The sequence below is a fragment of the Oncorhynchus clarkii genome, chromosome 4, assembly GCF_045791955.1.
Source record: "Oncorhynchus clarkii lewisi isolate Uvic-CL-2024 chromosome 4, UVic_Ocla_1.0, whole genome shotgun sequence".
Taxonomy (NCBI): Eukaryota; Metazoa; Chordata; class Actinopteri; order Salmoniformes; family Salmonidae; genus Oncorhynchus; species Oncorhynchus clarkii.
Window position 1 is genome coordinate 40,111,419 of NC_092150.1, and position 26,277 is coordinate 40,137,695.

General features: G+C 43.9%; 1 protein-coding gene across 2 annotated transcripts in view; it reads left to right on the forward strand.

The window, feature by feature from the left end:
* The window catches only part of LOC139406808 (KN motif and ankyrin repeat domain-containing protein 4-like), an 89,909-nt gene extending 64,119 nt beyond the window's left edge, over window positions 1–25,790 (forward strand). For both annotated transcript variants that reach the window (XM_071149858.1, XM_071149859.1), the window contains exons 2-10: window positions 1,504–1,573; window positions 7,022–9,934; window positions 13,122–13,218; window positions 18,772–19,038; window positions 20,403–20,487; window positions 22,511–22,730; window positions 23,052–23,194; window positions 23,622–23,822; window positions 24,898–25,790. In XM_071149858.1, coding sequence (XP_071005959.1) covers window positions 1,558–1,573; window positions 7,022–9,934; window positions 13,122–13,218; window positions 18,772–19,038; window positions 20,403–20,487; window positions 22,511–22,730; window positions 23,052–23,194; window positions 23,622–23,822; window positions 24,898–25,056 — 4,101 coding nt within the window. In that variant the 5' untranslated portion in view covers window positions 1,504–1,557 and the 3' untranslated portion in view covers window positions 25,057–25,790. The remainder of the gene's footprint in view (window positions 1–1,503; window positions 1,574–7,021; window positions 9,935–13,121; window positions 13,219–18,771; window positions 19,039–20,402; window positions 20,488–22,510; window positions 22,731–23,051; window positions 23,195–23,621; window positions 23,823–24,897) is intronic.
* The last annotated feature ends 487 nt before the right edge of the window (window positions 25,791–26,277 follow it).

The following is a 26,277-nucleotide window of genomic DNA, read 5'->3' on the forward strand; positions in this document are numbered from 1 at the left end:
CGGGGACTAGCTACAGTAGCTGTCTGTGTGGTAGGGGAGTACACTGTCAGTCGGATCCCGTGTTTCAGATGACAGTCGTACAATGTGTCACAGCTCACTCCCCGCAAGTCTCTGTCTCACAGCTGAACTGGAGGCAAGTAGGGCCGATGGCTGTGGATAAAACCATGACTGTACAAGATAGAGACACCGGTGGATAGAAACACATCTGCTCTCGATCCCACATTGCTTTATTGTCAGTGTTTGGGGATTATTTATGGAGTGCTCCAGCTGGTTGTTATGGATACATGATCAGGTTCCTGTGTGGATTGGCTGTCATTTGAATTGATGGCCTTGCCATCCAGCGCGGTGTCTGTGTGCTGTTGTGTATTCCTGTGATACACTCTGATGGCAAACAGCCTACCTCTAATCTAAGCACACAGTCTTTGCCCAGCACCATCGTCCCAGTGTGTACTTCTTACAGACACAGGACATTTGTTGCCGGGCAAAAAGATGCTTCCTCTGTTCTCTCCACAGTCATCAAAGCAGAATGTGCAAAGGGAAGATTGCCACTTGCCATTTGTTCATAGACTCAAAAGTGTGAATAATTAAGGGATTTGTGATGGTAGGAAAGGGACTAAGAGATGACAATGAAAGTGCTTTGGAACCTACAGTTTTCCATGATAACACATTTAAAATGACAAAGCAATCATAAGGATTGATACAGGTAGCGTCCATGTTTTTCTTTATCTAACCGTAGTTTATATTGCACTGAAATTGATTCCCGCCTGCCGGGTTCAAGACCACACTCAAACTCTCATTAAATCAATGCTCCCGGCTAGTAACTGTATCCTCCTAAGGAGCAGATATTTTGTAACCAGAACAAATTAGCATGGCAATTGTGTGAATGTGTGCTTATTTGCTAAATTGCTTTGGCATTTATGTTTTGCTGTCGAGTTAACGTAGCTATTTAAAATGGGTTCAATATGGAAAGCCCACTTAAGGCTGTGGGAGCGTTCTAGCCTGGGCTGTGTGTTATTCGTATGATTGGATATTACATTTAAAATCTTTGCATAAGCCCCTAAAAGTTTTGAAATCTCAGTTGTTTTCCCATCCCTGTTGCCTCACCCAAAGCCCTCGTAAAAAAAAACAGGGGCTCTGGTTTCTTGGCAGCTCCAACTGGAACAAACAGCACAAAATGGCACCCAGATGGAACATTTTCCTACTTAGCTGGATGAAACTGTAGCCCCTGTGAGTGTTTGTGGTGGTTTTATATGGCCACCGAGGATCTCTCCCTCTCCGTTAGACAATAACACAGGGGAGAGGTTGTCATTACCAACAAATAGTTATCACGGGTCACTGGTAGAACACAATGAGAAACAGTCGTTTCACAGGCTACGCTACGTTCTTATCTCTTTCCAACACAAATATGTTTAAGACTATACAGAGGTTGTATTAAAACCAGTTGGCCAGTGTCGATATTCAGTGTTATTTCAGTGGCTCACAGACTTCTATTCTCGTTTCCAGGTTGTCAACTCTGACTAGAGAGAAGTAAGTCCATGACCCTGAACTACTACAGCGATGGACAAGAAAAGTGGTAAGTTAAAGCCACATAAAAATACCAGATTACTATAGAATTCCGTAGTTTTTATTTATCAAGGTAAGTTGACTGAGAACACATTCTCAACCTGGAGAAGAGTTACAGGGGAGAGGATGAATGAGCGTACTAGTGCGTACTACACGATCGAGGGACACTGCGCAGGACACGTTTGAGACGCAAGCAAGAGCATAGAAAATGCAGACAGCATGGCTTCTAACGAAAACATACCTCCACGCCCGCAGCTTGACAAAACTGGCTCCAGAAGTGAACTATGGGAAAACTTTGATTACAGATCAGATGAGGGCTAGCCTACCAAAAAAACGAAGCAAAAGTTTGCTGATGAGTATTTCTGTCTGTATTAAAGCCCTTTTGTGGGGGGGGGGGAAATCATTCTGATTGCCAGGTCCTAGCTCCCCAGTGGGTTGGCCTAGGCCCTCCAAGGCCCACCCATGGCTACACCCCTGACATTCATGTGAAATCCATAGATTAGACTTATTTTCGGTATATGATTACACAAACCAGAAGTTGACAGCAATACTTCGCATTTGTCTGGGCTTGCTAGCAGTAGCCACTAGCACCAGCCAGCAGCCCTGGGCATCCTGGGAAGTGAATGCACTCTTAGAATCATTGAATGCTGTGTAAATTCTATTGTATTTTTATGGTAGACTGCAATATAGAAGTTTCAGAAATGAGCTTCAAAGTATGTAGTTTTGGAACTAAACTATGAATTTAATACATTAAATGAGTTAGCTGTCATGAATTAGAGGTCTAATGTCATTTGACCCAATATTATGGCCATAGATTAGCAAATGAACCCTGATATGTATCAAATTACATTTTTGAAACAGTTTAAATGTATTTGTACAATTATTTGTACATACTTCACTATGGTTTTACATATGGAAAATTGGAGGTATTCTGATTTAGTATGGTGTTCATTTTTTGTTGTTGCAAGAAATTGATTATAGAATAGAAGACATTGTATTTGTTCTACCAGTTAACATTGTTCAATGTTTTTTTTTTTATTAAGCCCAGTGGTTATTCTGTGACTTTAGCTAATACATTTAAAAAAATATGTTGCCATGGTATCGTTTCAGTATATGAGTATCGTTTCAGTATTTGAGTATCGTTTCAGTATATGAGTATCGTTTTGGTATCGAGTATCGTTTCGGTATCGAGTATCGTTTCGGTATAGAGTATTATGATCCTTAACCTGGTATTGGTTTCCACGTCAAAAATCTGGTATCGTGACAACACAACATCTTACCGTCCAGAGGCGGTGTATACAGCAGAAAATACACTCGTATCACCCATGGATCAGTTCATTCCTAAAACATTGTCCATTCAGGCTGACAATTAGCCACCATGCTAGAGTGGCTAATGCCTAGGAATGCTAGTCCCGGGGGTTGTGTATCACGTTCAGCCAATAAGGTTGCAGCAGTCTGTTGTCTACCTCTGGCTGAACGTGGGGGCGCAACATCAGGAAGTTGCATTAGCCACTAGTATGGTGGTGGGAAAGGGTGTTTCAAAGTAAGCATATTTTGGACAGTAAGATGAAACGATAATGTCGCCATCTGCCAGACTTCGGGATAATTATTTTGTATACGGTGTAGAATCCTACTACTGTAGTATCCCTCGATCACGTAGTGTTTGATCGATTAGACCACAAGTTAGCTTTTGTCGATGCCGTTTTGATTTCAACTTGCTGTCCTTGGGGAGCTCATGCCGTGGATTTCCTCTGAGGTTCCCCCTCAATCGTGTGGTGCTAACTATAGAATGTTGTAGTATACGGTAGAATACTATACTCCACACGAGTATACCCTTAATTGATTTGGACTATTTAAATGTTGATATAATGCATTTAGACATTTGTGAAGCATAACACTAAAAAAGTGTCAAACGTATTTCCATTGTGGTCCTAGTTCAAACATCAAACCTGTTATCCATTTACAGCTAACCCACATGAAAATAGTACAGTATACTATGGTCTAAATACCGTAGCATACCATAGTGTTCACTAGTTTTTTTTGTGCATATTTACTGTAGTATACACTAGTGTTTTCATGGACATAACTAGTATAACATACCCCAGTTAATGTTTAATGACACATGAGTAACACATTAACAAGAGTACACCAAAATGACTTGGATGCTACTTCCACTAGCCTTCTGAAATGGTGCTTTCACAGAGATTCAGCGAACCAACTTCGTGAGATTACCAAAAAGTGACAAGCAATACTGTACTTCCGATGGTAGAAAACAAATAACAGCTACACTGCCTTTACACGAACAATAGATTTTAGAAATACAAATGGACTTTACTTAAAGACAGTCCCCTTTTTGGAGGGTGCTGCCAATAACTGTCTGGACCTCAAACCAGCAAAGCCTCTCCAAACAAACCAATTGAAAACAAAAGTACATTGCAATGGCTTTACATAATGAACATATTGAATATTGACACGTAAATAAGTGCCCTGGGCAGACTCAACACATACCATTCAGAACAATTGACCACATCCCAAACATTTCTTCAAGACAGCATGTCACAAAATGGTTACACACACACACACACACACACACACACACACACGGTGCTTTAATACATTTCCTGCATGTCCTCCCCTAATAAAACGTTCACAATATTCTTCAGTTACATGATTGTGACTGGTTGAGGTTAGGTGAGGGTTGTGGTGATGCCCACCTACTGTGGGACTCCAGTTAAAGAGCTGGCGGAGGCAGAGATGTAGTTCCGTTTAAGAGTCTTTATAGATTCAGGTAATGGAGATGATACATGGCAGGGAATGATTTACAGTCGCTGACATGGGACTTGTATTGAATTGAGACTTGGTAGGCATTGTATGGAATAAGGTTTATCTAAAAGGAGACCATGGTGCGAATAATAATGGGCAATAACAGCAATGAATATACATCATTCGATTGTCTGTTAATCAATGGCAATATGCAAATGAATTAAGCATAAAAATGCGTTGTGCATAAATATAGCAGCAGTTAGCCAGAAAGGGGGGTGCAATAGCATGCAGCATGGTAAGATGAAGATATAGCAGGCTAATTTATCAATGTCTACATAGCATAGCAAGCAAACAAAACAACTAACAGAAGTAGGGAGCTTAGCAATAAAGCACCTACTGTAGTTAGCATAACCAAGGCAATGCACAAAAAGCATAACATTTATTACCGTGTCTATTAACACTACAAGTACCAAGAGAACAGATCAAGGGACTCAAAATGTCTGTTTGACTGAGCCGTTAGCATTTCACAGCCACTAGCGAACAATATCACCTGTACAAAACAATCAATGAGGAGGGAGTCCTCTTCTTATCCTCTGCTGTGAGATAAAAACGTCTGTATTTTACATTTCAATGTTATGGTTTGTGAGAGTTGTTTGCCCTGCTCAACTACTCAGCTTTGTCTTGGTGAAGGAACCAGATTGAAAGGAGGCACCCTCGAACCTGCCCGTACCTTGCCATAGAGATGGGTCACGAATACCCTCCCCCACATCCACGTCATCGAGCAGGGAATTGTGAACAAATATATATTTTTTTAAACTGCCAGTTCCTTTTGGTTTTACCAGTATAAATAAATAATCAGCAATCATTAGACCATCAAATACACATACTCAGATAGTGGCTTGCTCTACTCTGACAATCATAAAAATGCTAGGTACATGAAACGATCCTCTTTGACCAGCCCGAGATGTACTCTTAAGGAGCCTACCGTTACTCCTTATTAAGGACAACTTAGGATGTTGGCCAAACAAATACAAAAAGGATAGTGGAAAATGGTGTTTAATAATTAATAACTAGTTAAGGAGGAGATTTATGCCTTTGAGCCTGAATGGAGGATGCTTTATGTAAGAGTTGGTCCACGGGTAACGCGACTGTATCGGCTGCCTAGGTTACTATAATCTTTTGTTTTCTGGTAACGTGTTACCTTCAGACAAGTCACCATTGTGTTCATGAGAATCTCGTCTTTCCGTGTGTTGGTATGGTATTTATGCATCTGTTACTCCCCCACTTATCATTATTCAGGATTCATTCAGAATTATCCATAATCATGGTAGCATCCACATTCATGTAGAAGTATTTCGAAACATATTCTATTCTTATTTGCAATAAACCTGACTCCAAAATGACACAATACATTATTGACCATTCATTTATATTGGGCACAAAATACTCTGAAACACAACCAAAACAAACAGCAAATGCATCCAACAAGTTTATACAGTCAAACGTTTAATGTAGTCGTTGCGTGCTAGGAATATGGGACCAAATAATTAGCTTTTATTACTTTAATACACATATAAGTGAATTTGTCCCAATCCTTTTGGTCCCCTAAAATGGGGCGGACTATGTACAAAAAGTACTGTAAATACTAAAAGGATCACGCAATATGGGTGAAAATACCCTCAAACGAAAGCTGACAGTCTACACTTTAACCCCAAAGTGCTGGAGTACAGAGCCAAAACAACAAATCTGTGCCACTGTCCCAAAACTTTCTGAGCTCACTGTATTTCACCCATAGTAGGGGAAGTAGGGGTGCTGAGGGTGCTGAGGGTGCTGAGGGTGCTGCAGCATCCCTTGAAAAGTAGTGCACTGGGCATTTACTAGTATTAGCAGACCGATATAGACTTTATTTTTTCAGCTTTTCTTTCATTGAGTTGTATCATTAAGAACAGTATTTTACAGGATTCAGTAGTTGGAATTGTAAGAGATGTTGCCCTGCCCCTTTCTCTGTGATTGAAATTCTAATGGTATCCAGAAAGAACAAAACCCTGTCCTCAAACATTCACATCAAATCACATGGAAAACAACCACTTGATGTGCAGTATTAATTTAGCATCCTTACAAACCGCTTCATGTAAATTTACCTTACTATATTGTAGGCTGCTCGTCTGGGTTTGTACCAAGGTCCCATGTAAGCTCAGTTGGTAGAGCATGGTGCTTACAACGGCAGGGTTGTGGGTTTGATTCCCAAGGGGGACAAGTAAGAACATGTGTGCCCTCACTACTGTAAGTCACTCTCCATAAGAGAGTCTACTGAAAATGAATGAATAGACCGTTTCACTTTCATTTAAGAAACTGGAAAACATATCAAGCAAGTATTTTATATTCCACAAGTATTATCAGAGTAACTGTTTTGTACGGATAATTATCACACTCAAGTTACAAATGCTGGTAAACACACAAAAACTTTTAGTTTGCATTCTTTCACAAAAGTAGTTCACTGGGCTTTCACTAGTACTGTATCAGTAGACCAAAAATAGATGTCTTCAGCGAAAGCCCCACCAAAAAATCTGCATCCCCCAAAACATCATCGCTGATGGGCTTTGTGTTTTACCCAAGGTCGGACAGTACTGTACAGCATGTTCCTGAATGCATGGGGATGACTGTGAATACTAAAAACTCTCTCTTCATGTTGCAGAAAATGGCTACCCTAGATCCGGAGGAGAGAGTGGAGGTGGGGGTCAGAGGAAGCAGCTGCCCTACTCCGTAGAGACCCCCTACGGCTTCCACCTGGACCTTGATTTCCTCAAGTATGTGGACGATATCGAGAAAGGCAACACCATCAAGAGGGTGCACATCCAGCGCAAGGCCAGAGGCCCTCCTAAGTTCAGCACCCTGCCCAGGAACTTCAGCCTGCTAGGGCATGGAGCCAGGCCGGCCCCTAAGGACACCTGGTCCTCCACCCTAGGGCCCAAGCACCGGGGCAGAATTACTGATGTCCAGCAGATCTTGGATTTTAGACCCAGTGACGGTGGCACATCGGGTATTCTTAGCCAGAACAGCAGGGTGCAAGGGAGTAGTTTTGCCTCTGCCAGGCCCAGGGAGGAGGCAGGTGCTGGGCCTTGGGTGTTAGGCGAACAGCCCCTGGGGAGGCCCAACCTCCTTCGGACGTCCAGCATGCCAGTCACCATCCCGCACAGGAAGGCCTCTGAGTCCGGGGACGAAAGAACGGAGAACGTCTCATCTGAGAACGTGGTCCGCGCTGTTCCCCAGGACCGGTCAGGGCTGCACCAGCAGATCACCGCAGCCCTGAAGAGGGTCAGAGAGCTGGAGGACATGGTGAGGACCATCCCAGAGCTCAAGTCCCAGATCTGCTCACTGAGGGGTGAGAGAGAGCAGCTAATCCTCAGGCTGCAGGTCCAAACCAAGCCACAGCCTCCAGCCCACCCACAAAGTGCCTCGCCCTCCCCAGCCCCAAGCACTGATCCCGCGCCAGCCTCTCAGCCGCCGGGGGCTGAAGCAGCAGTGGATCCCGGCAGAGCAGAGAGCACCGTGTCAGAGGCAGAAACGCAACAGGAATCCTTAAAGAGTAGCGCGCAAGAAGAAGAACCAGATAGGCTTTTAGCAGCACAGGAACCAGAGAGACAAGCACAGACAGCAGAGGGACCAGATAGACAAACAGTATTTCTGAATCCATTAGTGCGCGCAGAGGAAAGGCAAACAGAGCAACCAGAGAATGTTGCAACACCGAAAGCACCAGAACCTTTAGACAGCAGAGTGTTTGTGCAAGTCACAGAGGGAGTCAGTGTCTGTGGTGAGGAGCACCATCTCAGTGTCGAACAGCTCCAGGCTAAGCTAGTAGCGCTAGAGGCTAAGCTAAGTCAGGCTAGCGAAGACCTGGAGAGAACGAACAGTCTCCTGAAACAACAGGTAGAGGAGAACATGATGAAGGAAGAGAGGATACTGCAGCTGAGCGTGGGAGGGACAGGAGGCGCGGAGGAGGTGTCCAGGCAGAGACAGACAAGTAGGAGGACCAGTGTGGACCAGCAGACCGAAACGGAGAGAGTGGGAAGTGCAAGTCAGGAGACAGAGACAGAGAGGGCGGATATGGTGGAGCAGGGCACGGATACAGAAAGGATAGTCATCTGTTTAACCGGAGAGGGGGCTGGTGGTGTGGAACAGGGGACGGAGACGGAGCGGTTTGACACTCAAGACCAGGTGACAGAGACAGAGATGGTCATTGTATGTCCAGTCAGACTGCGGGCTAATAGTGTGGATCGGGGAACAGAGACAGAGAGAGTGGACACAGTGGACCAGGTGACAGAGACACTGCCCGGAGACAGCTTAGACCAGGTGACAGAGACAGAGACGCAGACAGTCGTCAGTGTAGATCAGTCGACAGAGACAGTACCTGTACGTCCAGTGAGACCAGCGAGACATACGGCTAACAGTGTGGACCGGGGAACAGAGACACAGACAGTGGATACTGTGAACCAGGTGACAGTGACAGAGACACAGACAGGAGTCCGTGTAGACCAGGTGACAGAGACACAAACACAGACAGCACCTGTACGTCCAGTGAGACCAGCGAGACATAGGGCTAACAGTGTGGACAGGGGGACAGAGACAGAAAGAGTGGGTACAGTTGACCAGGTGACAGAGACAGTGGTAGCACAGAGTACATATCAGCAGACAGAGACAGAGGGAGACAGAGTTGAGACGACCAATAACCACCATAGGGAAATAGAGATTGAGAGTGCGGCCATAGTAAGTGCGGCCATAGAAAGTGCGGTCACAGAAATTGTGGAAGCAGAACGTGTAGTCTCACGCAGTGTGGTTAAAGAGGGTGAGATCGCTGAGAGTGCAGTACGTTTTGTGGTTATAGAAAGTGTGGGCAAAGAGAATGGGGTCACAGCGAATGTGGTCCCAGAGAATGTGGTCACAGAGAATGTAGTCACGGGAAGTATGGTGAAGAGACAAGTAGTGGTAGTAGAGGAGACTGTCGTTGAACAAATTACATTGACTGAAAGTGTTGTTACACAGAGTATGACCACAGAGAGTACCGTCGTAGAGAGTGCAGCCACAGAGAACTTGGCAACTGAGAGTGAGGTTGTAAAAAACACAGTTACAGAGAGTACGGTCACAGGAAGTGAGGTCATAGAATCTCCAGCCCCAGAGAGCCCAGAAGTAGCACCCACTCCTTCTTCCAGCCAGACCCAGATGGGTCGGAAGGAGTCGGAGCAGGCCCAGTCCCAGTCACAGGACTCTCGTCGGGGGTCCAACCCAGTGTTGGCCCAGGCCCCTCGCCAGGAGTCTAACCCAGCCCTGGGCCAGGTGGTGACGCGCCTCACAGGGCTGATCAATGAGCAGTGGGCCCAGCTAGGTAGCAGCCAGGACAAGCCAGACAAGCAGGAGACCACCAGCCCGAGTGCCCAGAAGCCTGCAGAAGGGCAGGGTACGCCCGCTGCAGGGAAGCCTTTAGCGGGGAAGGCAACGGGGAAGTCAGGTCTGTCTAAGATGAGCTCCATCCAGAGCCAGCTGGTCAGCTCCCTCAGTGCCCTGTCTGCCTTCTACTCCCCTGGACAGAAGGCAGCTGCCAGCAAACAACAAGGTAGGTCAATGTTTTTGTACAGTATCAATGTAGTTAACATAGTAAGTACATATGTGGTCCAGGCTGGAATCAAATCCGCTGTACATGTATGTCCCACTTTCATCTCAGAATGGGCCTAAGTAAGCATTTCGCTGTTAGCCTACGCCGGTTGTTTACGAAGCATGTGACAAATGAAATTTGATTAGATTCTAACGTTCCCCAGTCACATGTGGATACACTTTCAAACCCTCTTCTCCAACATGCTCAGGCGTTGTGTACCATGAGGTCACGCCTCTTCGATAGCTTCATCTCCATGATACTGAGCTGTCTCCTGTCTTGGCACAAAGAGCCCATGGCCTGTCTCTCTCTACAGTGGTTCAGGTCAGAGGAATCCTCCATTGACTCTGATAGGCCAGGGGCCTCCATGTGTTTGTGATGGCTATTGATTGTGAGGGCTAGTGGTGGAACACATGTAACGGAGCAGGCTAAATGACGTTGTTGGATGACCTCCAAGAACAGATCAAATATGCAGTTTCTTCTCCCTCTCACCTTTTTCCCCCCCGTTCCCTCCTTCTTCCCCCTCTCACCTCTCTTCTTCTCCTTGTTGTGTTTTGGCCCAGAAGCTAGAGCACACATACTGTAGCTTATGTGAATGTCAGTGGGGAGAGCATACACAACAGCGTGACCTTTGATTGTCACCCCCCCCCCCCCCCCCCCCCATCCACCCCTCTGCGCTGTGCGTTCAGCTATTGATTGTTCTGGAGAGCGCCATTGACATTTGAGAAAAGGTCTGGCTTAAATTGGCAGTCAAAGACATGTACACTGGATTTAGACCACCAAACAGATTCAGATTCAGATCCAGATCAACTTCATTATCCCACCAGGGGGAAATTAATTTGGTCATGTGCTTAAAAAGACAGTACATAAAACATGAAAACACAGAAAAGACAATAGAATTCATTCAAAGTGCACGTTTAAAGTGAAAGTGCAATATGCTGTATACTGGAGGGACCAACAGACTATCTATTACACAGCCTAATGTCTGTTGAAATGAAAGACTCCCCATATCTATCTGTTTTGATTTTATTTTGAAGAAGCCTCTTTCTCATTGTCCTGCTGTTGTAACTGAGTTTTGAGTGTAGGAGATGAGTACTGACCTGTAAAATGCTTTCAAGTCTTAGGAGGATGGGTTTTTGTGGCTGATTCTTGATTTATACCAATTATCCTTCCCACCGTCTTGATCAAGCAGTGAAGCTTGACTTGGTCTTGCATTCGCATGTTTCCAAACACACATATCAGACCAAAGGACAGGACACTCTGCTTATTTAGACCCCATTACCATCTCTTCAAAATAGGTTACTAAATACAGTCCAGTTTGTAACATTCTCTATGAAAAGTGCTACAGTGAGCTTTGAAAATATGTACGTTGTATTTTTTTTTTAAATCATTCAAATGTTTATGACTGTAGTATATATATTTTTTTTCATCAAGTTTCTGACATTTGAATGTTTATTAGTTATTTTATAATATTACTTTTGGACCAAAATATAAACAAATCTCAAAATTGATAGGTAGATGCAAAAATGCCATTTCAACAAACACTACCCTATAAGGTACATCCAGTGTATCATTAGATATTTGTGGACCAAATCCCCAAGCTGGCAAAGTTAAAAATCTGTTGTTCTGCCCCTGATCAAGGTAGTTAACTCACTATTCCCCGGTAGGCCGTCATTGTAAATAAGAATTTGTTCTTAACTTTCTTGCCTAGTAAAAATAAAGGTTACATTTATTTTTAAAATTCTCTATGCCAAGTCCCTTACATGTACGAGCCTCTAGTCATGTCTAGATGGTTTACATCTTATGTCAAAAGTTTAACATGTTTGCATTTTAGCTAACTCTAACCCTTTTCCTAACCTTAACCTAATTCTCTTAACCTGTTATGTTAATTATCCTAACCTGCTGTGTAAATTCTCAGAACCTGCTACAAAAAGTAAATTCTGACATAAGCCGTAAACCATTAGTCAAAACCCATGCCTCTCCGCCATCCCACTTCTGACACCAATGTAACAAATTATATAATAATTAGGTGGGTGCTAACGTTCGTCTTATTTATTATTTATCTTATTATGAACTGGAAATGTGTTTTTCGTATTTTGGTATATCCCACTCACCCTGGGGTCAAGGATCAGACATTATTGATAGTGACCCTTGAGCAATTAGGGTTAAGTGCCTTGCTCAAGAGTATTTCAACATATTTTTCACCTGGTTAGCGTGTGGATTCAAACCAGCAACCTTTCTGTTACAGGCCCAACACTCTTAACCACTAGGGTACCTGCCACCATTCAGGTGGTAATCGCAACCAGGACTGGAACCTGTTTCCAGTGACTGTTAAGCCAACACCTTAGCCATTACACCAAGTGATCTGTACCTCTTTGCAAGGTTGTTCAGTGTTGGGTTAAGGTCACTACAATATTAATTACAGCTCTCTATTGTCACACGCTCTTATGTGAGCCTTTCTAAAGACTTCAGAACTGGCAGCGGACATGCTCGTACTTTAATTAACTTAACCATAGGCCACGCAAACACTTCCACTCACAGGTGGCCAAAAATAACTAACTGAAAGCCACGCCTCCAATGATTGCACCTTTATATTCAAAATATTGGGTACAAAAATGTACCATTATACTAGATTATCCGCACATGTGTACCATAAAAGGTACCATAAGAGATCATATCTCTGGTACATTGTGTATTTTGATCGTTTTGTACTACAGGGAACAATACTGTACCCTTACTGTACCCTTTTGTTTACTGAGTAGTGACTGGAGCAGGTGTTGTAATGTCATGTTGTTATCCTCCTTGATGCTGTTAGAATCTTCTTGTTTGACCCAGCAGAAAGTGCACATCTGTTTCAGATTTATATAGAGTAGGTGATTAGTGTATCCATATGGTGTGTGTGTGTGTGTGTGTGTGGACACAAGAGACCCTGTACGTGCTGAAGATGGAAAGCACACACTACCCTATTTCCCAGAGGCCTGACAACTCTCTCTCTGTATCTATATCTCTCTCTCTCTCTCTCCCTCTCTCTCTATCTCTCTCTCTCTCTCCCTCCCTCTCTGTATCTATATCTGCCTCGCTCTGTCTCTCTCTCTCTGTCTCTCTCTCTCTGTCTCTCTCGATCTCTCTCTGACTCTCTCTCGTTCTCTAGGTCTGAAATCCATCATGAAGAAGAACGATGCTGCTGACAAACAGGGGAACAGAGGAGGAGCCAAGAAGAACCTAAAGTTTGTGGGAGTCAACGGAGGGTAAAGCTCGTACAGTGCTGTATGTAGGTGTAGCCTATATACATGTACTGTTAGTTGCATTTTTTTTATTATACTGTATACATTATGCATTACAGAACTATGTTTAGCATATGTTATTTATGCTATAGTACGTATAGCATAATGAATTCGGCATACAATACTATATGGTTCTATAGTATTTACGTTGACTAAAGCAATTGTACACAAGAGGGCGTGCTTAATGACTTTTTTAGCATGGCTGTGTTGCGGTTGTAAGTACGAGGCGGAGCTGAGCACAACCCTGAGTGTACAATTTATTTACTAATTAAATAAATAACGCTAGTTTGATAAATGTATTCATAGGCTACTATTTCATCCCTCCACAAAAATATAGTTTCGACACAAATCTATGGTTGCAGGCCAAGCCAGCTGGTCGATTGGCGTCGTTATCATTCAAACCTACTGGTCGTTCATTCAATTTGCATCATTGCTATGGGCAGGCACTGCTAGTGCTGCTGACAGTGATGGCGCTGTCCGCCGTGCTGAATTTAGCGCATCAATAATCACTCTCATCAAGCAGAAATACCAACACTTGTAGCCTACTGCCGGACCATTTTACAGAAAAGGGAATTATTGTAATCATAAAACTGACACGATGTATTTATTTCCATCATCCACTATTGGTTGTAAACATTAATGTGCACTTTGCCATTCATTGTGCAGCCTTTGAAGTATGCATCTAATGGGGCCTAGTCAGCCGTTTAGCCGGAACTGGCGGGTGGTTCTTGAAGTCGGACCTTGTCAGGATGTTGTTCCATCTTTTCCTGCTGTCCTGGGAAGGGGTCCATTAGCTCTAATATCAAAATATGTAGACTATTTATTTCCACAACAAACCTTGCACAGTTGGCGCAGCATGGAACTCCGCAGTGTTAACTCTGACTGGCTCCCGACTGTACCACACACTACAGAGACCACCCGCTTGAGATGCAGGTAGAAGGCTGGAGTGTCTTGCAGGAGCTTGCTAATATACACTGAGTATACATGAAGAACATCTTCTCTTTCCATGACATAGACTGACCAGGTGAATCCAGGTGAAAGCTATCATCCCACACTTGTAAATCCATTGCAATCAGTGTAGATGAAGGGGAGGAGACAGGTTAAAGAAGGATTTTTAAGCCTTGAGACAATTAAGACATGGATTGTGTATGTGTACGTTTCAAAGGGTGAATGGACAAGACAAAATATTTAAGTGACTTTGAACGAGGTATGGTAGTAGGTGCCAGGCACACCGGTTTGTGACAAGAACTATAACTCTGCTTGGTTTTTCATGTTCAACAGTTTCCCGTGTGTATCAAGAATGGTCCACCACCCAAAGGACATCCAGCCAACTTGACACAACTGTAGGAAGCATTGGAGTCAACATGGGCCAGCATCCTTTTGGAACGCTTTTGGAACCCCTTGTAGAGTCCATGCCCTGACAAATTGAAGCTGTTCTGAGGGAAGGGAACTCCTAGCTGAGAAACGGTCAACTCCATTCTCTTATATCGAGGCAGAGTTTTGAGTTTTGATAAATGGCCACATGATTTTCTAGCAACAACATTGAGTCACCTTAAATCAATACTAATCAATTCTGAAAATGCTTACCTGTACCTATGTTTGTCCTGTACAACCGTGGACCTTCCACGGGGTGCTGAAATTCAGACTTTTAATTCAAACTTTTATTGAATACAACCACTTTTTTCTAATTTGCATGTAAACTATGATTCAGTTGGCACACGTGCATTCACGCAGAATTGAGCCACACAAATCTGAAAAAAGTTGGTTGTATTTGTTACAAGTTTGCATTAAAAGTATGAATTTCAGCACCCGCGGAAGGACCACGGTTGTACAGGACAAACATAGGCACAGGTAATCAATCACAAGGCTTGTTTTGACCAGCCCATTGTAGAACACTACAGATGCCATATCTTAATTTTAGCCAGTTTCACACAGCAGGGAAATGTATTGTTATGTTGTTTTAATGGACATTTTCTGTAAGGTAGCCTTGCAGTTAGAGAGGCGAGCCAGAAACCATGAGCAAGGCACTTAACTGATTCAGAGGGGTTGGGTTAAATGCGGAAGACACATTTCAGTTACATTCAGTCGGACAACTGACTAAGTATCCCCCTTTCCCTTTTAACCCCCCACAACAACAGCTCCCCGGGCGCCCATTGTGACAGCCCATCCAAATAAACTGTATGTCTATATGTGTGTGTCTTTCAGAGGGGTGGGTTAAAAGCGGAAGTAATATTTCGGTTAGACCTTGTGTGCAATTGACCAATAAAGTTATTTGAATCTTAATCTTAATTTTCATTAGGGCAAATCAAGACTGAAATGTGCAGGAAAATTCCTGCAATGGAATGATCAAATTAAGATATGGCATCTGTATTTCTTCACACTCCTCACACAGCCTGTGGTGTTCTGGCCTTCTGCTCACTCTTTCTCTGTTTGTCTATCTGCTCCATCTTTCATCCTGTCTGTCCCATAGACACATTGCCCTCACTCTGACACTGTGTGGGTGTGTGTGCATGCTTGTGTGTATGTGTGTGATGCTCTCTGACTCAGCTGTGTTCTGATTGTCAAAGGCCTCTCTCCTGTCTGTGTGATTAGAACAGGCTGGCCTAGCGTTAGTGCTATAGTTAGTATAAGTAAAGGACTTAGCATTATTGCTATAGTTAGTATAAGTAAAGGACTTAGCATTAGTGCTATAGTTAGTATAAGTAAAGGACTTAACATTAGTGCTATAGTTAGTATAAGTAAACAACTTAACATTAGTGCTATAGTTAGTATAAGTAAAGGACTTAGCCAGTACTGCTTCCTCCTGATTCAGCTCACACCAAGGCTCAAACCCAGGACCTCTGCCTTGCTAGCACATGTGACCATCCTCCTGAAGCTTCTTACCAGTCACTGCCACGCAAAAAGCTAGCTATTTGCTGGCACAAATGGGGACACTTCAGGCTGAGGAGTAAGTTTCACACATTCACATGTGCTACAAATACACTACCTGCTGACTGGCCCTCCCACCAGCACACACATAATTACTATAGCCTGGCCATAACACATTGCTGGGCGTGACACCAGACAGCAGTCCGCCCCTCTCATCAAAACTATAACAGACAACACAATCAGAATGGATCTACTGATGTACTGATTCTTTGATTTCTTACCTGATGAGGTTCATTCAGATAACAGCTCAAAGGTGAGACTCGTATCATGATGCAACAAACTATAATAATTGTGTAAGCTGATCAAAATTAACATTTCTGGAGATGTTTTTTTTATTTATTTTTTTTAAATTTAGGGGGTGGAACATCTTTAATATTGCAAATAGTTTGTGGATTCTATCAATGTAATTGTGTGCATGATTTCCAATCCCCCATTTATATTTTTTATAAATACAGTTGAAGTTGGAAGTTTACATACACTTAGGTTGGAGTCATTAAAACTTGTTTTTTAACCATTCCACAAATTTTTTGTTAACAAACTATAGTTTTGGCAAGTCAGTTAGGACATCTACTTTGTGCATGACACAAGTAATTTTCGCAACAATTGTTTACAGACAGATTATTTCACTTATAATTCACTGTATCACAATTCCAGTGGGTCAGAAGCTTACATACACTAGGTAGACAGTGCTTTTAAACAGCTTGGAAAATTCCAGAGAAGGATGTCATGTCTTTAGAAGCTTCTGATAGGCTAATTGACATCATTTGAGTGAATTTGAGGTGTACCTGTGGATGTATTTCAAGGCCTACCTTAAAACTCAGTGCCTCTTTGCTTGACATCAGGGGAAAATCAAAATAAATCAGCCAAGACCTCAGAAAAAAATGTAGACCTCCACAAGTCTGGTTCATCATTGGGAGCAATTTCCAAACACCTGAAGGTACCACGCGCATCTGTACAAACAATGGTACGCAAGTATACACACCATGGGACCACGCAGCCGTCATACCGCTCAGGAAGGAGACGCAATCTGTCTCCTAGAGATGAAAGTACTTTGGTGCGAAAAGTGCAAATCAAACCCAGAACCACAGCAAAGGACCCTGTGAAGATGCTGGAGGAAACAGGTACAAAAGTATCTATTTCCACAGTAAAACAAGTCCTATATCGACACAACCTGAAAGGCCACTCAGCAAGGAAGAAGCCACTGCTCCAAAACTGCCATAAAAAAGCCAGACTACGGTTTGCTGCAGATGGGGACAAAGATCGTACTTTTTGGAGTCCTCTGGTCTGATGAAACAAAACTAGAACTGTTTGGCCGTAATGACCATCGTTATGTTTGGAGGAAAAAGGTGGAGCACGGGGTGAAGCACGGGGGTGGCAGCATCATGTTGTGGGGGTGCTTTGCTGCAGGAGGGACTGGTGCACTTTACAAAATAGATGGCATCATGAGGGAGGAAAATTATGTGGAAATATTGAAACAACATCTCAAGACATCAGTCAGGAAGTTAAAGCTTGGTCACAAATGGGTCTTCCAAATGGACAATGACTCCAAACATATTTCCAAAGTTGTGGCAAAATGGCTTAAGGACAGCAAAGTCAAGTTATTGGAGTGGCCATCACAAAGCTCTGACCTCAATCCTATAGAAAATGTGTGGGCACAGTAAACTTAGTGTATGTAGACTTCTGACCCACTGGAATTGTGATACAATGAATTATAAGTGAAATAATCTGTCTGTAAGCAATTGTTGGAAAAATTACTTGTTTCATGCACAAAGTAGATGTCCTAACCGACTTGCCAAAACTATAGTTTGTTAATAAGAAATTTGTGGAGTTGTTGAAAAACAAGTATTAATTTGTCCAACCTAAATGTATGTAAACTTCTCACTTCAACTGTATATTATTGCTCATTAGCTGTTCTGTGAATGGAAAATTCTCACATTTTTTAAAGGGTTCACTGTGTCATATAAAAAATGTAATAGCCTGGTTATGGTTGCCCCTAACCTTTGACCCATACCAGGAAGTGCATGCTGTATACCTCTGTTCAGATGTTTTCTCCATCCATACCCTCCTTGTCCCTCATCACAACCCAACTTTAAGAACACCCACACACACACACACACATTGCCATGAGAACATAGCACAGACCTCCCTCCTTCAGACCCTGATCCCATGACCTCTCCTTACACTGCCTCTATTTGCCCTTCTCCTTCTGGAATTCTGTGGCCCCTGAACAAAAGGTCCACAAACATCCATGAAGGAACACTATTCTATGCCAGACCTTAGCCTATCTGACCTTAGTCTTTCTGATCAAGGGCCCTATAGAAGTTCCTTGACAGTGACAAAAACTTACAAACACACATACCTTTTCATGAACTACCATCTAAATATGCGCCTTTCCATGAACCATCTACACCTGACCAAGCCATGCTCTCACTGTTCACAGATGTTAGTGATTCCAAGATGTTACACAAAAATGTTATGTTAGGCCAATGGCCAGCCCACATGGGGTTGAATGGACTTATTTTATCATTTCAATGCTCTTCCAACATCTGTACTCTCACTGATGCTGTTTGTGCTGTTGTTAATGTCCAGGTATGAGACTACCTCAAGTGAGGAGGAATCCAGTGAGGAGGAGAAGGGGGAGGTAGAGGAGGAGGAGGTGGACAGCTCTGAGCCTGAGGAGGAGCGGGAGAAGGAGGAGGGAGCTGGAGCAGCTCAGGGCCAGGGTGAGGCCACAGCTACAGAGGACGAGGCCCAGGGAGCAGGGGCCCAGGCTGGGGAGACAGAGGGCCATGAAGACTCTCAGGACCCAGAGAACAGCCAGGCACTCCTGGAGGAGCAGCCAGCTGCAGCATCAGGGTGTGTAGGGAGATAGAAGGAGAGTGTGGATGTGCGGGGAAATGGATTATCAAAAAATATATGATTATTTAAGTAGTGAGATAGAGACGTTGGTGACCAGAACATGTGTTGTTTGACTCCCACAGTGGGCCAGCCACCAGGCAGTTGTTGACCAAGGTTCTTTACCCACATCGTTTCATTAAATATCATCCAGAGGATGACTTCTGAAATGAGAACCGCACGCGGTTTTGCCGCAACAGAGTAGAGCAACACCCTTCAATTGATGCGCTGGGAAACAAAAGAAAGTGGGCGCATCTCTCACAAAAACAGATAAAAAATGAAAACACGGATAATTATAAGGGAGCAAAAAAACGTAGAAATTGCCTACAATATTTACAATAACTTTTCAATCAACAAATTGACAGATTTCCAAGGAAAGGCCAGAGAGTGGTAATACCAGATATTTACATTTTTTAACACCTGCAACTGCCATTTCCTGCCATCTTTTTTTTTTTACATAGTGCTGCAACCAGTCCACAAGATGGCACAGCACACCTCTTACATTAATTAGGGACAACCTTGATCCAGGGCTTTCTTCAGGTGAGGCCCAGCTGAGTAAAGCCTGGAACCTACAGTATAGAGCCTGCAGGGCCCAATTAGGCCACAATGAGACAGGTGCTGAGTCAGGCTTTAATATATCAGCCGTCCACCCCACTGATGGGGCCCGGCCCCTTCCGCTGCTGACATACCAGACATATACACACATGTATGCACACACACAAATACACACAAAACACACACACACTCAAGTGTGATTCAGTTCCATGGAGGATGTGTTGCATATGTTGACCTTTGGGCTCTGTCTCAGAAAAGCCCTCAGGGGTTGCGCTATTGTTCTGTCTGTGTTAGTCAGGAAGGAGCAGGCGTGACATCATGTGGGCTCTACGTTGTCGTTGACATCATTACCTGCAGCAGCGTGATGAGAAAACAGACATGCCATGATTATATATTACCACAGTGAATAAAGTGCCACAGTGAAGAGAAAAGTGCAGTTGCGCGTGTATTGCTTTCGATGAGTCATTGTCACACAAGTGTATCTTTATCTTTATTTATAGTCTCGGTAAACGTAGTGTCCAAGCGATGTAAGCGATCATGTTTCATAAGGTAATGTGCTTTACATTATGCTACCGTTGGATTTATGTATCTGCTTTTTGCTTTATGTATCTGCTTTTTTTGTATGATTAGGCCTGGCATGTTTTGAGGGACTCGATTTCCCTACTCCGGTTCATTCTAATCTAATCCAGACCATTTCACCACCACATATGTCTGTCTGTCAATATGAATTGCTATGAAAGATAACTTAAAGTTCTGCCATGTTCACACAGGGAGACGATCGATAAGGGCTTCATGGAAGCGTGTGACTACATTGAGGGTCGTATGGCAGAGGTGGTGGCCCCCGATAAAGAAATGGTAAGAACGGTTCCCTTCACACTGTTGTGCCTGAGGTTAATCGTGGTTAAGGCCGACACCCTCTTCACATACAGTGCCAGTCAAAAGTTTGGACACACCTACTCATTCAAGGGAGTATCTTTATTTGTACTATTTTACTATTTTTACTACATCAAAACTATGAAGTAACACATATGGAATCATGTAGTAGCCAACAAAAATGTTAAACAAATTTAACAAATCAAAATATATTTTATATTTGAGATTCTTCAAAGTAGCCACCCATTGCCTTGATGACAACTTTACACACTCACCCTTGGCATTCTCTCAACCAGCTTCATGAGGTAGTCACCTGAAACACATTTCAACAAACAGGTGTGCCTTGTTGAAAGTAATTTGTGGGATTTCTTTCTTTCTTAACCAATCAGTTGTGTTGTGACAAGGTAGGATTGGTAGACAGAAGATGGCCCTATTTGGTAAAAGACCAAGTCCATATTATGGCAAGAAAAGCTTAAATAAGCAAAGAGAAACAACAGTCCACCATTACTTTAAGACATGAAGGTCAGTCAAGAAGGAACATTTCAACAACTTTGAAGGTTTCTTCAAGTGCAGTCACATAAACCATCAAGCGCTATAATTGAAACTGGCTCTCATGAGGACCGCCACAGGAAAGGAAGACCCAGAGTTACCTCTGCTGCAGAGGATAAGTTCATTAGAGTTAACTGCACCTCAGATTGCAGCCCAAATAAATGCTTCACAGAGTTCAAGTAACAGACACATCTCAACATCAACTGTTTAGAGGAGACTGTGTGAATCAGGCCTTCATGGTCAAATTGCTGCAAAGAAACCACTATTAAAGGACACCAATAATAAGAAGAGACTTGCTTGGGCCAAGAAACAGGAGCAATGGACATTAGACCGGTGGAAATCTGTCCTTTGGTGAGTCCAAATTTGAAAATTTTGATTCCAACCACAGTGTCTTTGTGAGATGCAGAGTAGGTGAACGGATGATCTCTGCATGTGTGGTTCCCACCGTGAAGCATGGAGGAGGTGTTATGGTGTGGGGGTGCTTTGCTGGTGATACTGTCAGTGATTTAATTAGAATTCAAGGCACACTTAACCAGAATAGCTACCACAGCATTCTGCAGCGATACGCCATCTCATCTGGATTGCGCCTTGTGGGACTATCATTTGTTTTTCAACAGGACAATGACCCAAAACACACCTCCAGGCTGTGTAAGGGCTATTTAACCAAGAAGGAGAGTGATGGAGTGTTGCATCAGATGACCTGGCCTCCACAATCACCCGACCTCAACCCAATTGAGATGGTTTGGGATGAGCTGGACCGCAGAGTGAACGAAAAGCAGCCAACAAGTGCTCAGCATACATATGTGGGAACTCCTGCAAGACTGTTGGAAAAGCATTCCTCATGAAGCTGGTTGAGAGAACGCCAAGAGTGTGCAAAGCTGTCATCAAGGCTAGGAGTGGCTACTTTGAAGAATCTGAAATATATATTGATTTGTTTAACACTTTTGGGTTACTACATGATTCCATATGTGTTATTTCACAGTTTTGATGTCTTATTATTATTCCACAATGTAGAAAATAGTCAAAATAAAGAAAAACCCTTGAATGAGTAGGTGTCCAAACTTTTGACTGGTTACTGTATGCGATCCATAAACACCATGTGATTTTAATCACAGCCCGACTATGTACCTAATTTTTGTACCGCTTTCAATAAAAACTGGGTACAAGTACAAGTGCTATCAAACGTGAACCCTAACCCTACCTTGAATTCCACACCTCGGCTAAACCCTAAACCCACACATAACCCTAACCCTAGCTTCATGTCCACATCCCAGTACAACCCTAACCCTAGCCTCAACCACAACCCTAACCCTAGCTTCATGTTCACATCCCAGTACAACACTGTGTGTGTGTGTGTGTGTGTATGTTCTCTCCCTCTGTCAGAGACATGTCCTGATGGTGTTGTACCAGGAGAGTGTGTGTGTCATAGTGTGTGTGTGTTCTCTCCCTCTGTCAGAGACATGTCCTGATGGTGTTATACCAGGAGTGGTTCCGTGTGTCCAGTCAGAAGGACTCTCTGGCTGACACTGTCACCCTCTACCTGAGAGAGGTGGGCATCGCCACGCCGACCCTCCTGCGTTACATCGTGAACCTGGCCGACGGCAACGGCAACACAGCGCTCCACTACAGCGTGTCCCACTCCAATTTCCCTGTGGTCAAACTGCTGCTGGACACCGGTACGGGACAATCATACACCTCTCTCCAACACCCTCACTCTCATCTATCAATTCAATTCTCTCTCACCCCTTCTCAGTCTCTCTAGTGCACCTTTTTTCCCCCCTCCATACCCCCTTTTCCCTCATCGAGCCCTTAGCTATTGACTTGAAATGGCCTGTGTGTGAGTTTGTATGTGCCCGTGGCACGCCTGAGCACGCGTACGTACTGTATGTCTGTGTGTGTGTTCATGTACGCATGCTTTTGGTTTTGTGTACTGTATGTGTGTGTGTGTGTGTGTGTGTGTGTGTGTGTGTGTGTGTGTGTGTGTGTGTGTGTGTTAGGTCTGTGTGAGGTGGACATCCTGAACAAGGCGGGCTACACAGCCGTGATGCTGGCCTCCCTAACAGCTGCTGATGGATCAGAGGACATGGAGGTGGCTCTGCAGCTACTGAGACAGGGAGATGTCAATGCCCGCGCTAGCCAGGTACACAAAACATATTGTACACTCACAGACACACATTAACACTGAGCCACTGTATAGTCACACTCACCTGCACTCAGGCAGTCACAGACTGTATATTCACTCAGCTATCTCCTGTACAAGCCATTCTATAGACAATGAAACACCTGCACCTACAAGTCCTTTTATTTTTACCTCTCCTGCACAAGTTAGTTGTTCACCTTTTAAACCTTCATCATTTTGTTTTGTATTTTCTTGTGTGCCCCAAAAAAGTTTATATATTTAACAAAAAATACCTATACTCAATACAAACCTACTCACCCAGTCACTCAGGACCAGTGTACTGGACTCTCTTCCTCACACTCATTCTTCCTACCACAAACATATACTGTATCGTTTCCTTCCTGTGCTCTTTTCTTTTCTCTTACTTCTCTCTCTCCTGGTCTCTAAGGCAGGGCAGACGGCTCTGATGCTATCGGTCAGCCATGGTCGTACAGCCATGGTGCGGTTGCTGCTGAGCTGCCAAGCTGACCTCAACATTCAGGACAAAGACGGTTCGACCGCACTCATGTGCGCGTGTGAGCACGGTCACACCGAGATCGCTCGGGTGCTACTGGAGTCTGGCCACTGTGACACCAGCCTCACAGACAAGGTAGGAACGCACGCACACACATGCTGTACACATACACACATCAGGGCATACACACAAACATGAACACATACATACCACAGGAGATTGGTGGCACCTTAATTGGGGAGAATTGACTCATGGTAATGTCTGGAGCAGATTCAATGGAATTGAATATATCAAACACGTGGTTTCCATTTGCTTCTGTTCCGTATTATGAGCTGTTCTCCCCTCAGCAGCCCCCTGTGATACATAGAGTACAGTTACTTTTGGACTTCCCAATATTTCAAAACAACACAACAGTGCCACCACATGGCTAAAACTGTGAAGTGCATCATGTTCATTTAATTGAACGAGTACAGAGACCCGCAGAGGATGTCAAATCCCCTAACCTTTGAGCTGCGGGGAATTGACCAGAAACACACTATCCTATTTTACCTCCACCGAGTGATAGCAGCATGGGCATCCAGCTTCTAGGTTAATGACTGGTTTGTAGTGATGTCTCTCTGGGTTTGACACACTAATCCCTCCTAGAAGGTATTACACTGTACAGGATGTGTAGAGGTGTCTGTATGCGAATTGCGTGGCGGCTATGGCTGGAATCAGACCTTGTGCGAGGCCTCCAGGGCAAAGTAGACCCTGGAACCTCAGACATTGCTGTGTGGGTGTGGTGCTGTGGCAGACAGGCTGCAATTATCACTCTCTCTATCTCTTCCTTTCCAATGGTCCTGACATGGTATTATCTTGCTCTCACTCTCTTCCCACAAGCCAGCCAGGAATCGAACTGAGAATCTTACGATTCCGACGCATTATCCATTGCACCACTGGCCCATTGTGACGATAACCTTTTTTTGGGGTGTAGGTTTTGCCTGTACGCTCATTACCCAGGTCTCCTGTTTCTCCTGTTGGTCCTACTGTGGGAAGGGGAGGGAGCGAGGGAGGGGTCAAAAGCACACATTCTCTGGCTAGTGGAGAGGACAGTGTTCACTGTTCAAACATGATTGACCCACACTGTTTTTGTTTTCTCTAAAAGTGAATCAACATTCTCTCTCTCTCTCTCTCCGCCGTTGCCTCTCTCTCTCTCTCTCGCTCTCTCTAGGATGGTCAGAGGGCTCTGTCGGTGGCGGTAGCGTCCTCCCACGCTGAGATAGTTGAACTACTCAAGAGCCACTCAGATTCCACCACCACCCAGGCCTCCAACCCCTCTACCACCACCTCTGCCACCATCATCACCACCACCACAGCCTCTCTCCTCTGAGCCCCCTCCAGTAGCCCCTCTCTAACCCCTACCCTACCCCAGCCCCGGACCCAATCCCACCCTGGACCCACTATACCCCGAATCCCTTTCCCTGGACCAGAGGAGGCTGGTGGGTGGAGGTATAAGAGGACGGGCTCATTGTAATGGCTGGAGTGGAATAAATGGAACGGTGTCAAACTGATCAATCATATGGAAACCACATGTTTGACTCCATTCCATTCATTCAAATGCAGCCATTACAATGAGCCCGTCCTCCTATAGCTCCTCCCACCAGCCTCCACTGTCATGGACCATACTCTTTTCCAGACTGTCTGGAGGACAGACAAAGGCTGTATTCACCACCACTGCCTATATCTCCCCACCGACCAGAGCTCAGCTCACAGATAGGCCTATTGGACCGGAGCCCCACGGACCAGAGCTCAGCTCACAGATAGGCCTATTGGACCGGAGCCCCATTTAGGGAGTGGGAATAATGTGTCAACTGTTTGGCAGCCAGCCAATGTGACGCTCAAAAACCCAGTAGCAGTGGCGACAGTGGTGATTGACAGGTGATCCAGGAAGAGGGCAGAAGGACAACAGAAGGATGATGGTTTGCTGCTTTATAATATAAAACAAGCTATTCAGGCCAAAATCATCTTAAACACATGATCTACCTTAACAATTGGTCATTTTATTATTAACACTATGTTTTTCCTTTTTATACCTGTATCTAAGTTTCCATCCAATCGGCAACAGATTTTCATGTGAATATTTTAAAATCCGCATAATGAAAATATGCACATTTTCCCTCCGGCGGTGTGTTTCAAGCAAACTGACTTGTTGCAGGAACATTTTAAAACGTTTGAACATTTTATTTTTCGCATAAATTCAAACGTTTTTTGTTGTTGTGTGTTTCAAAAGAATATATGTTTAACCTTTATTTAACTAGGCAAGTCAGTTAAGAACAAATTCTTATTAACAATGACAGCCTACCCCCAGCCAAACCTGGGCCAATTGTGCACCACCGAATCACAACCAGATGTGATACAGCCTGGATTCGAACCAGGGAATGTAGTGACTCCTCTTGCACAGAGATGCAGTGCCTTAGACCGCTGCGCCAGTTGGGAGCCAAAAGTTCAATCAATCAATTAAGCAATCAATCAAATGTATTTATAAATACCTTTCTCCGTCAGATGTCACAAAGTGTTATACAGAAACCCAGCCTAAAACCCCAAACAGGAA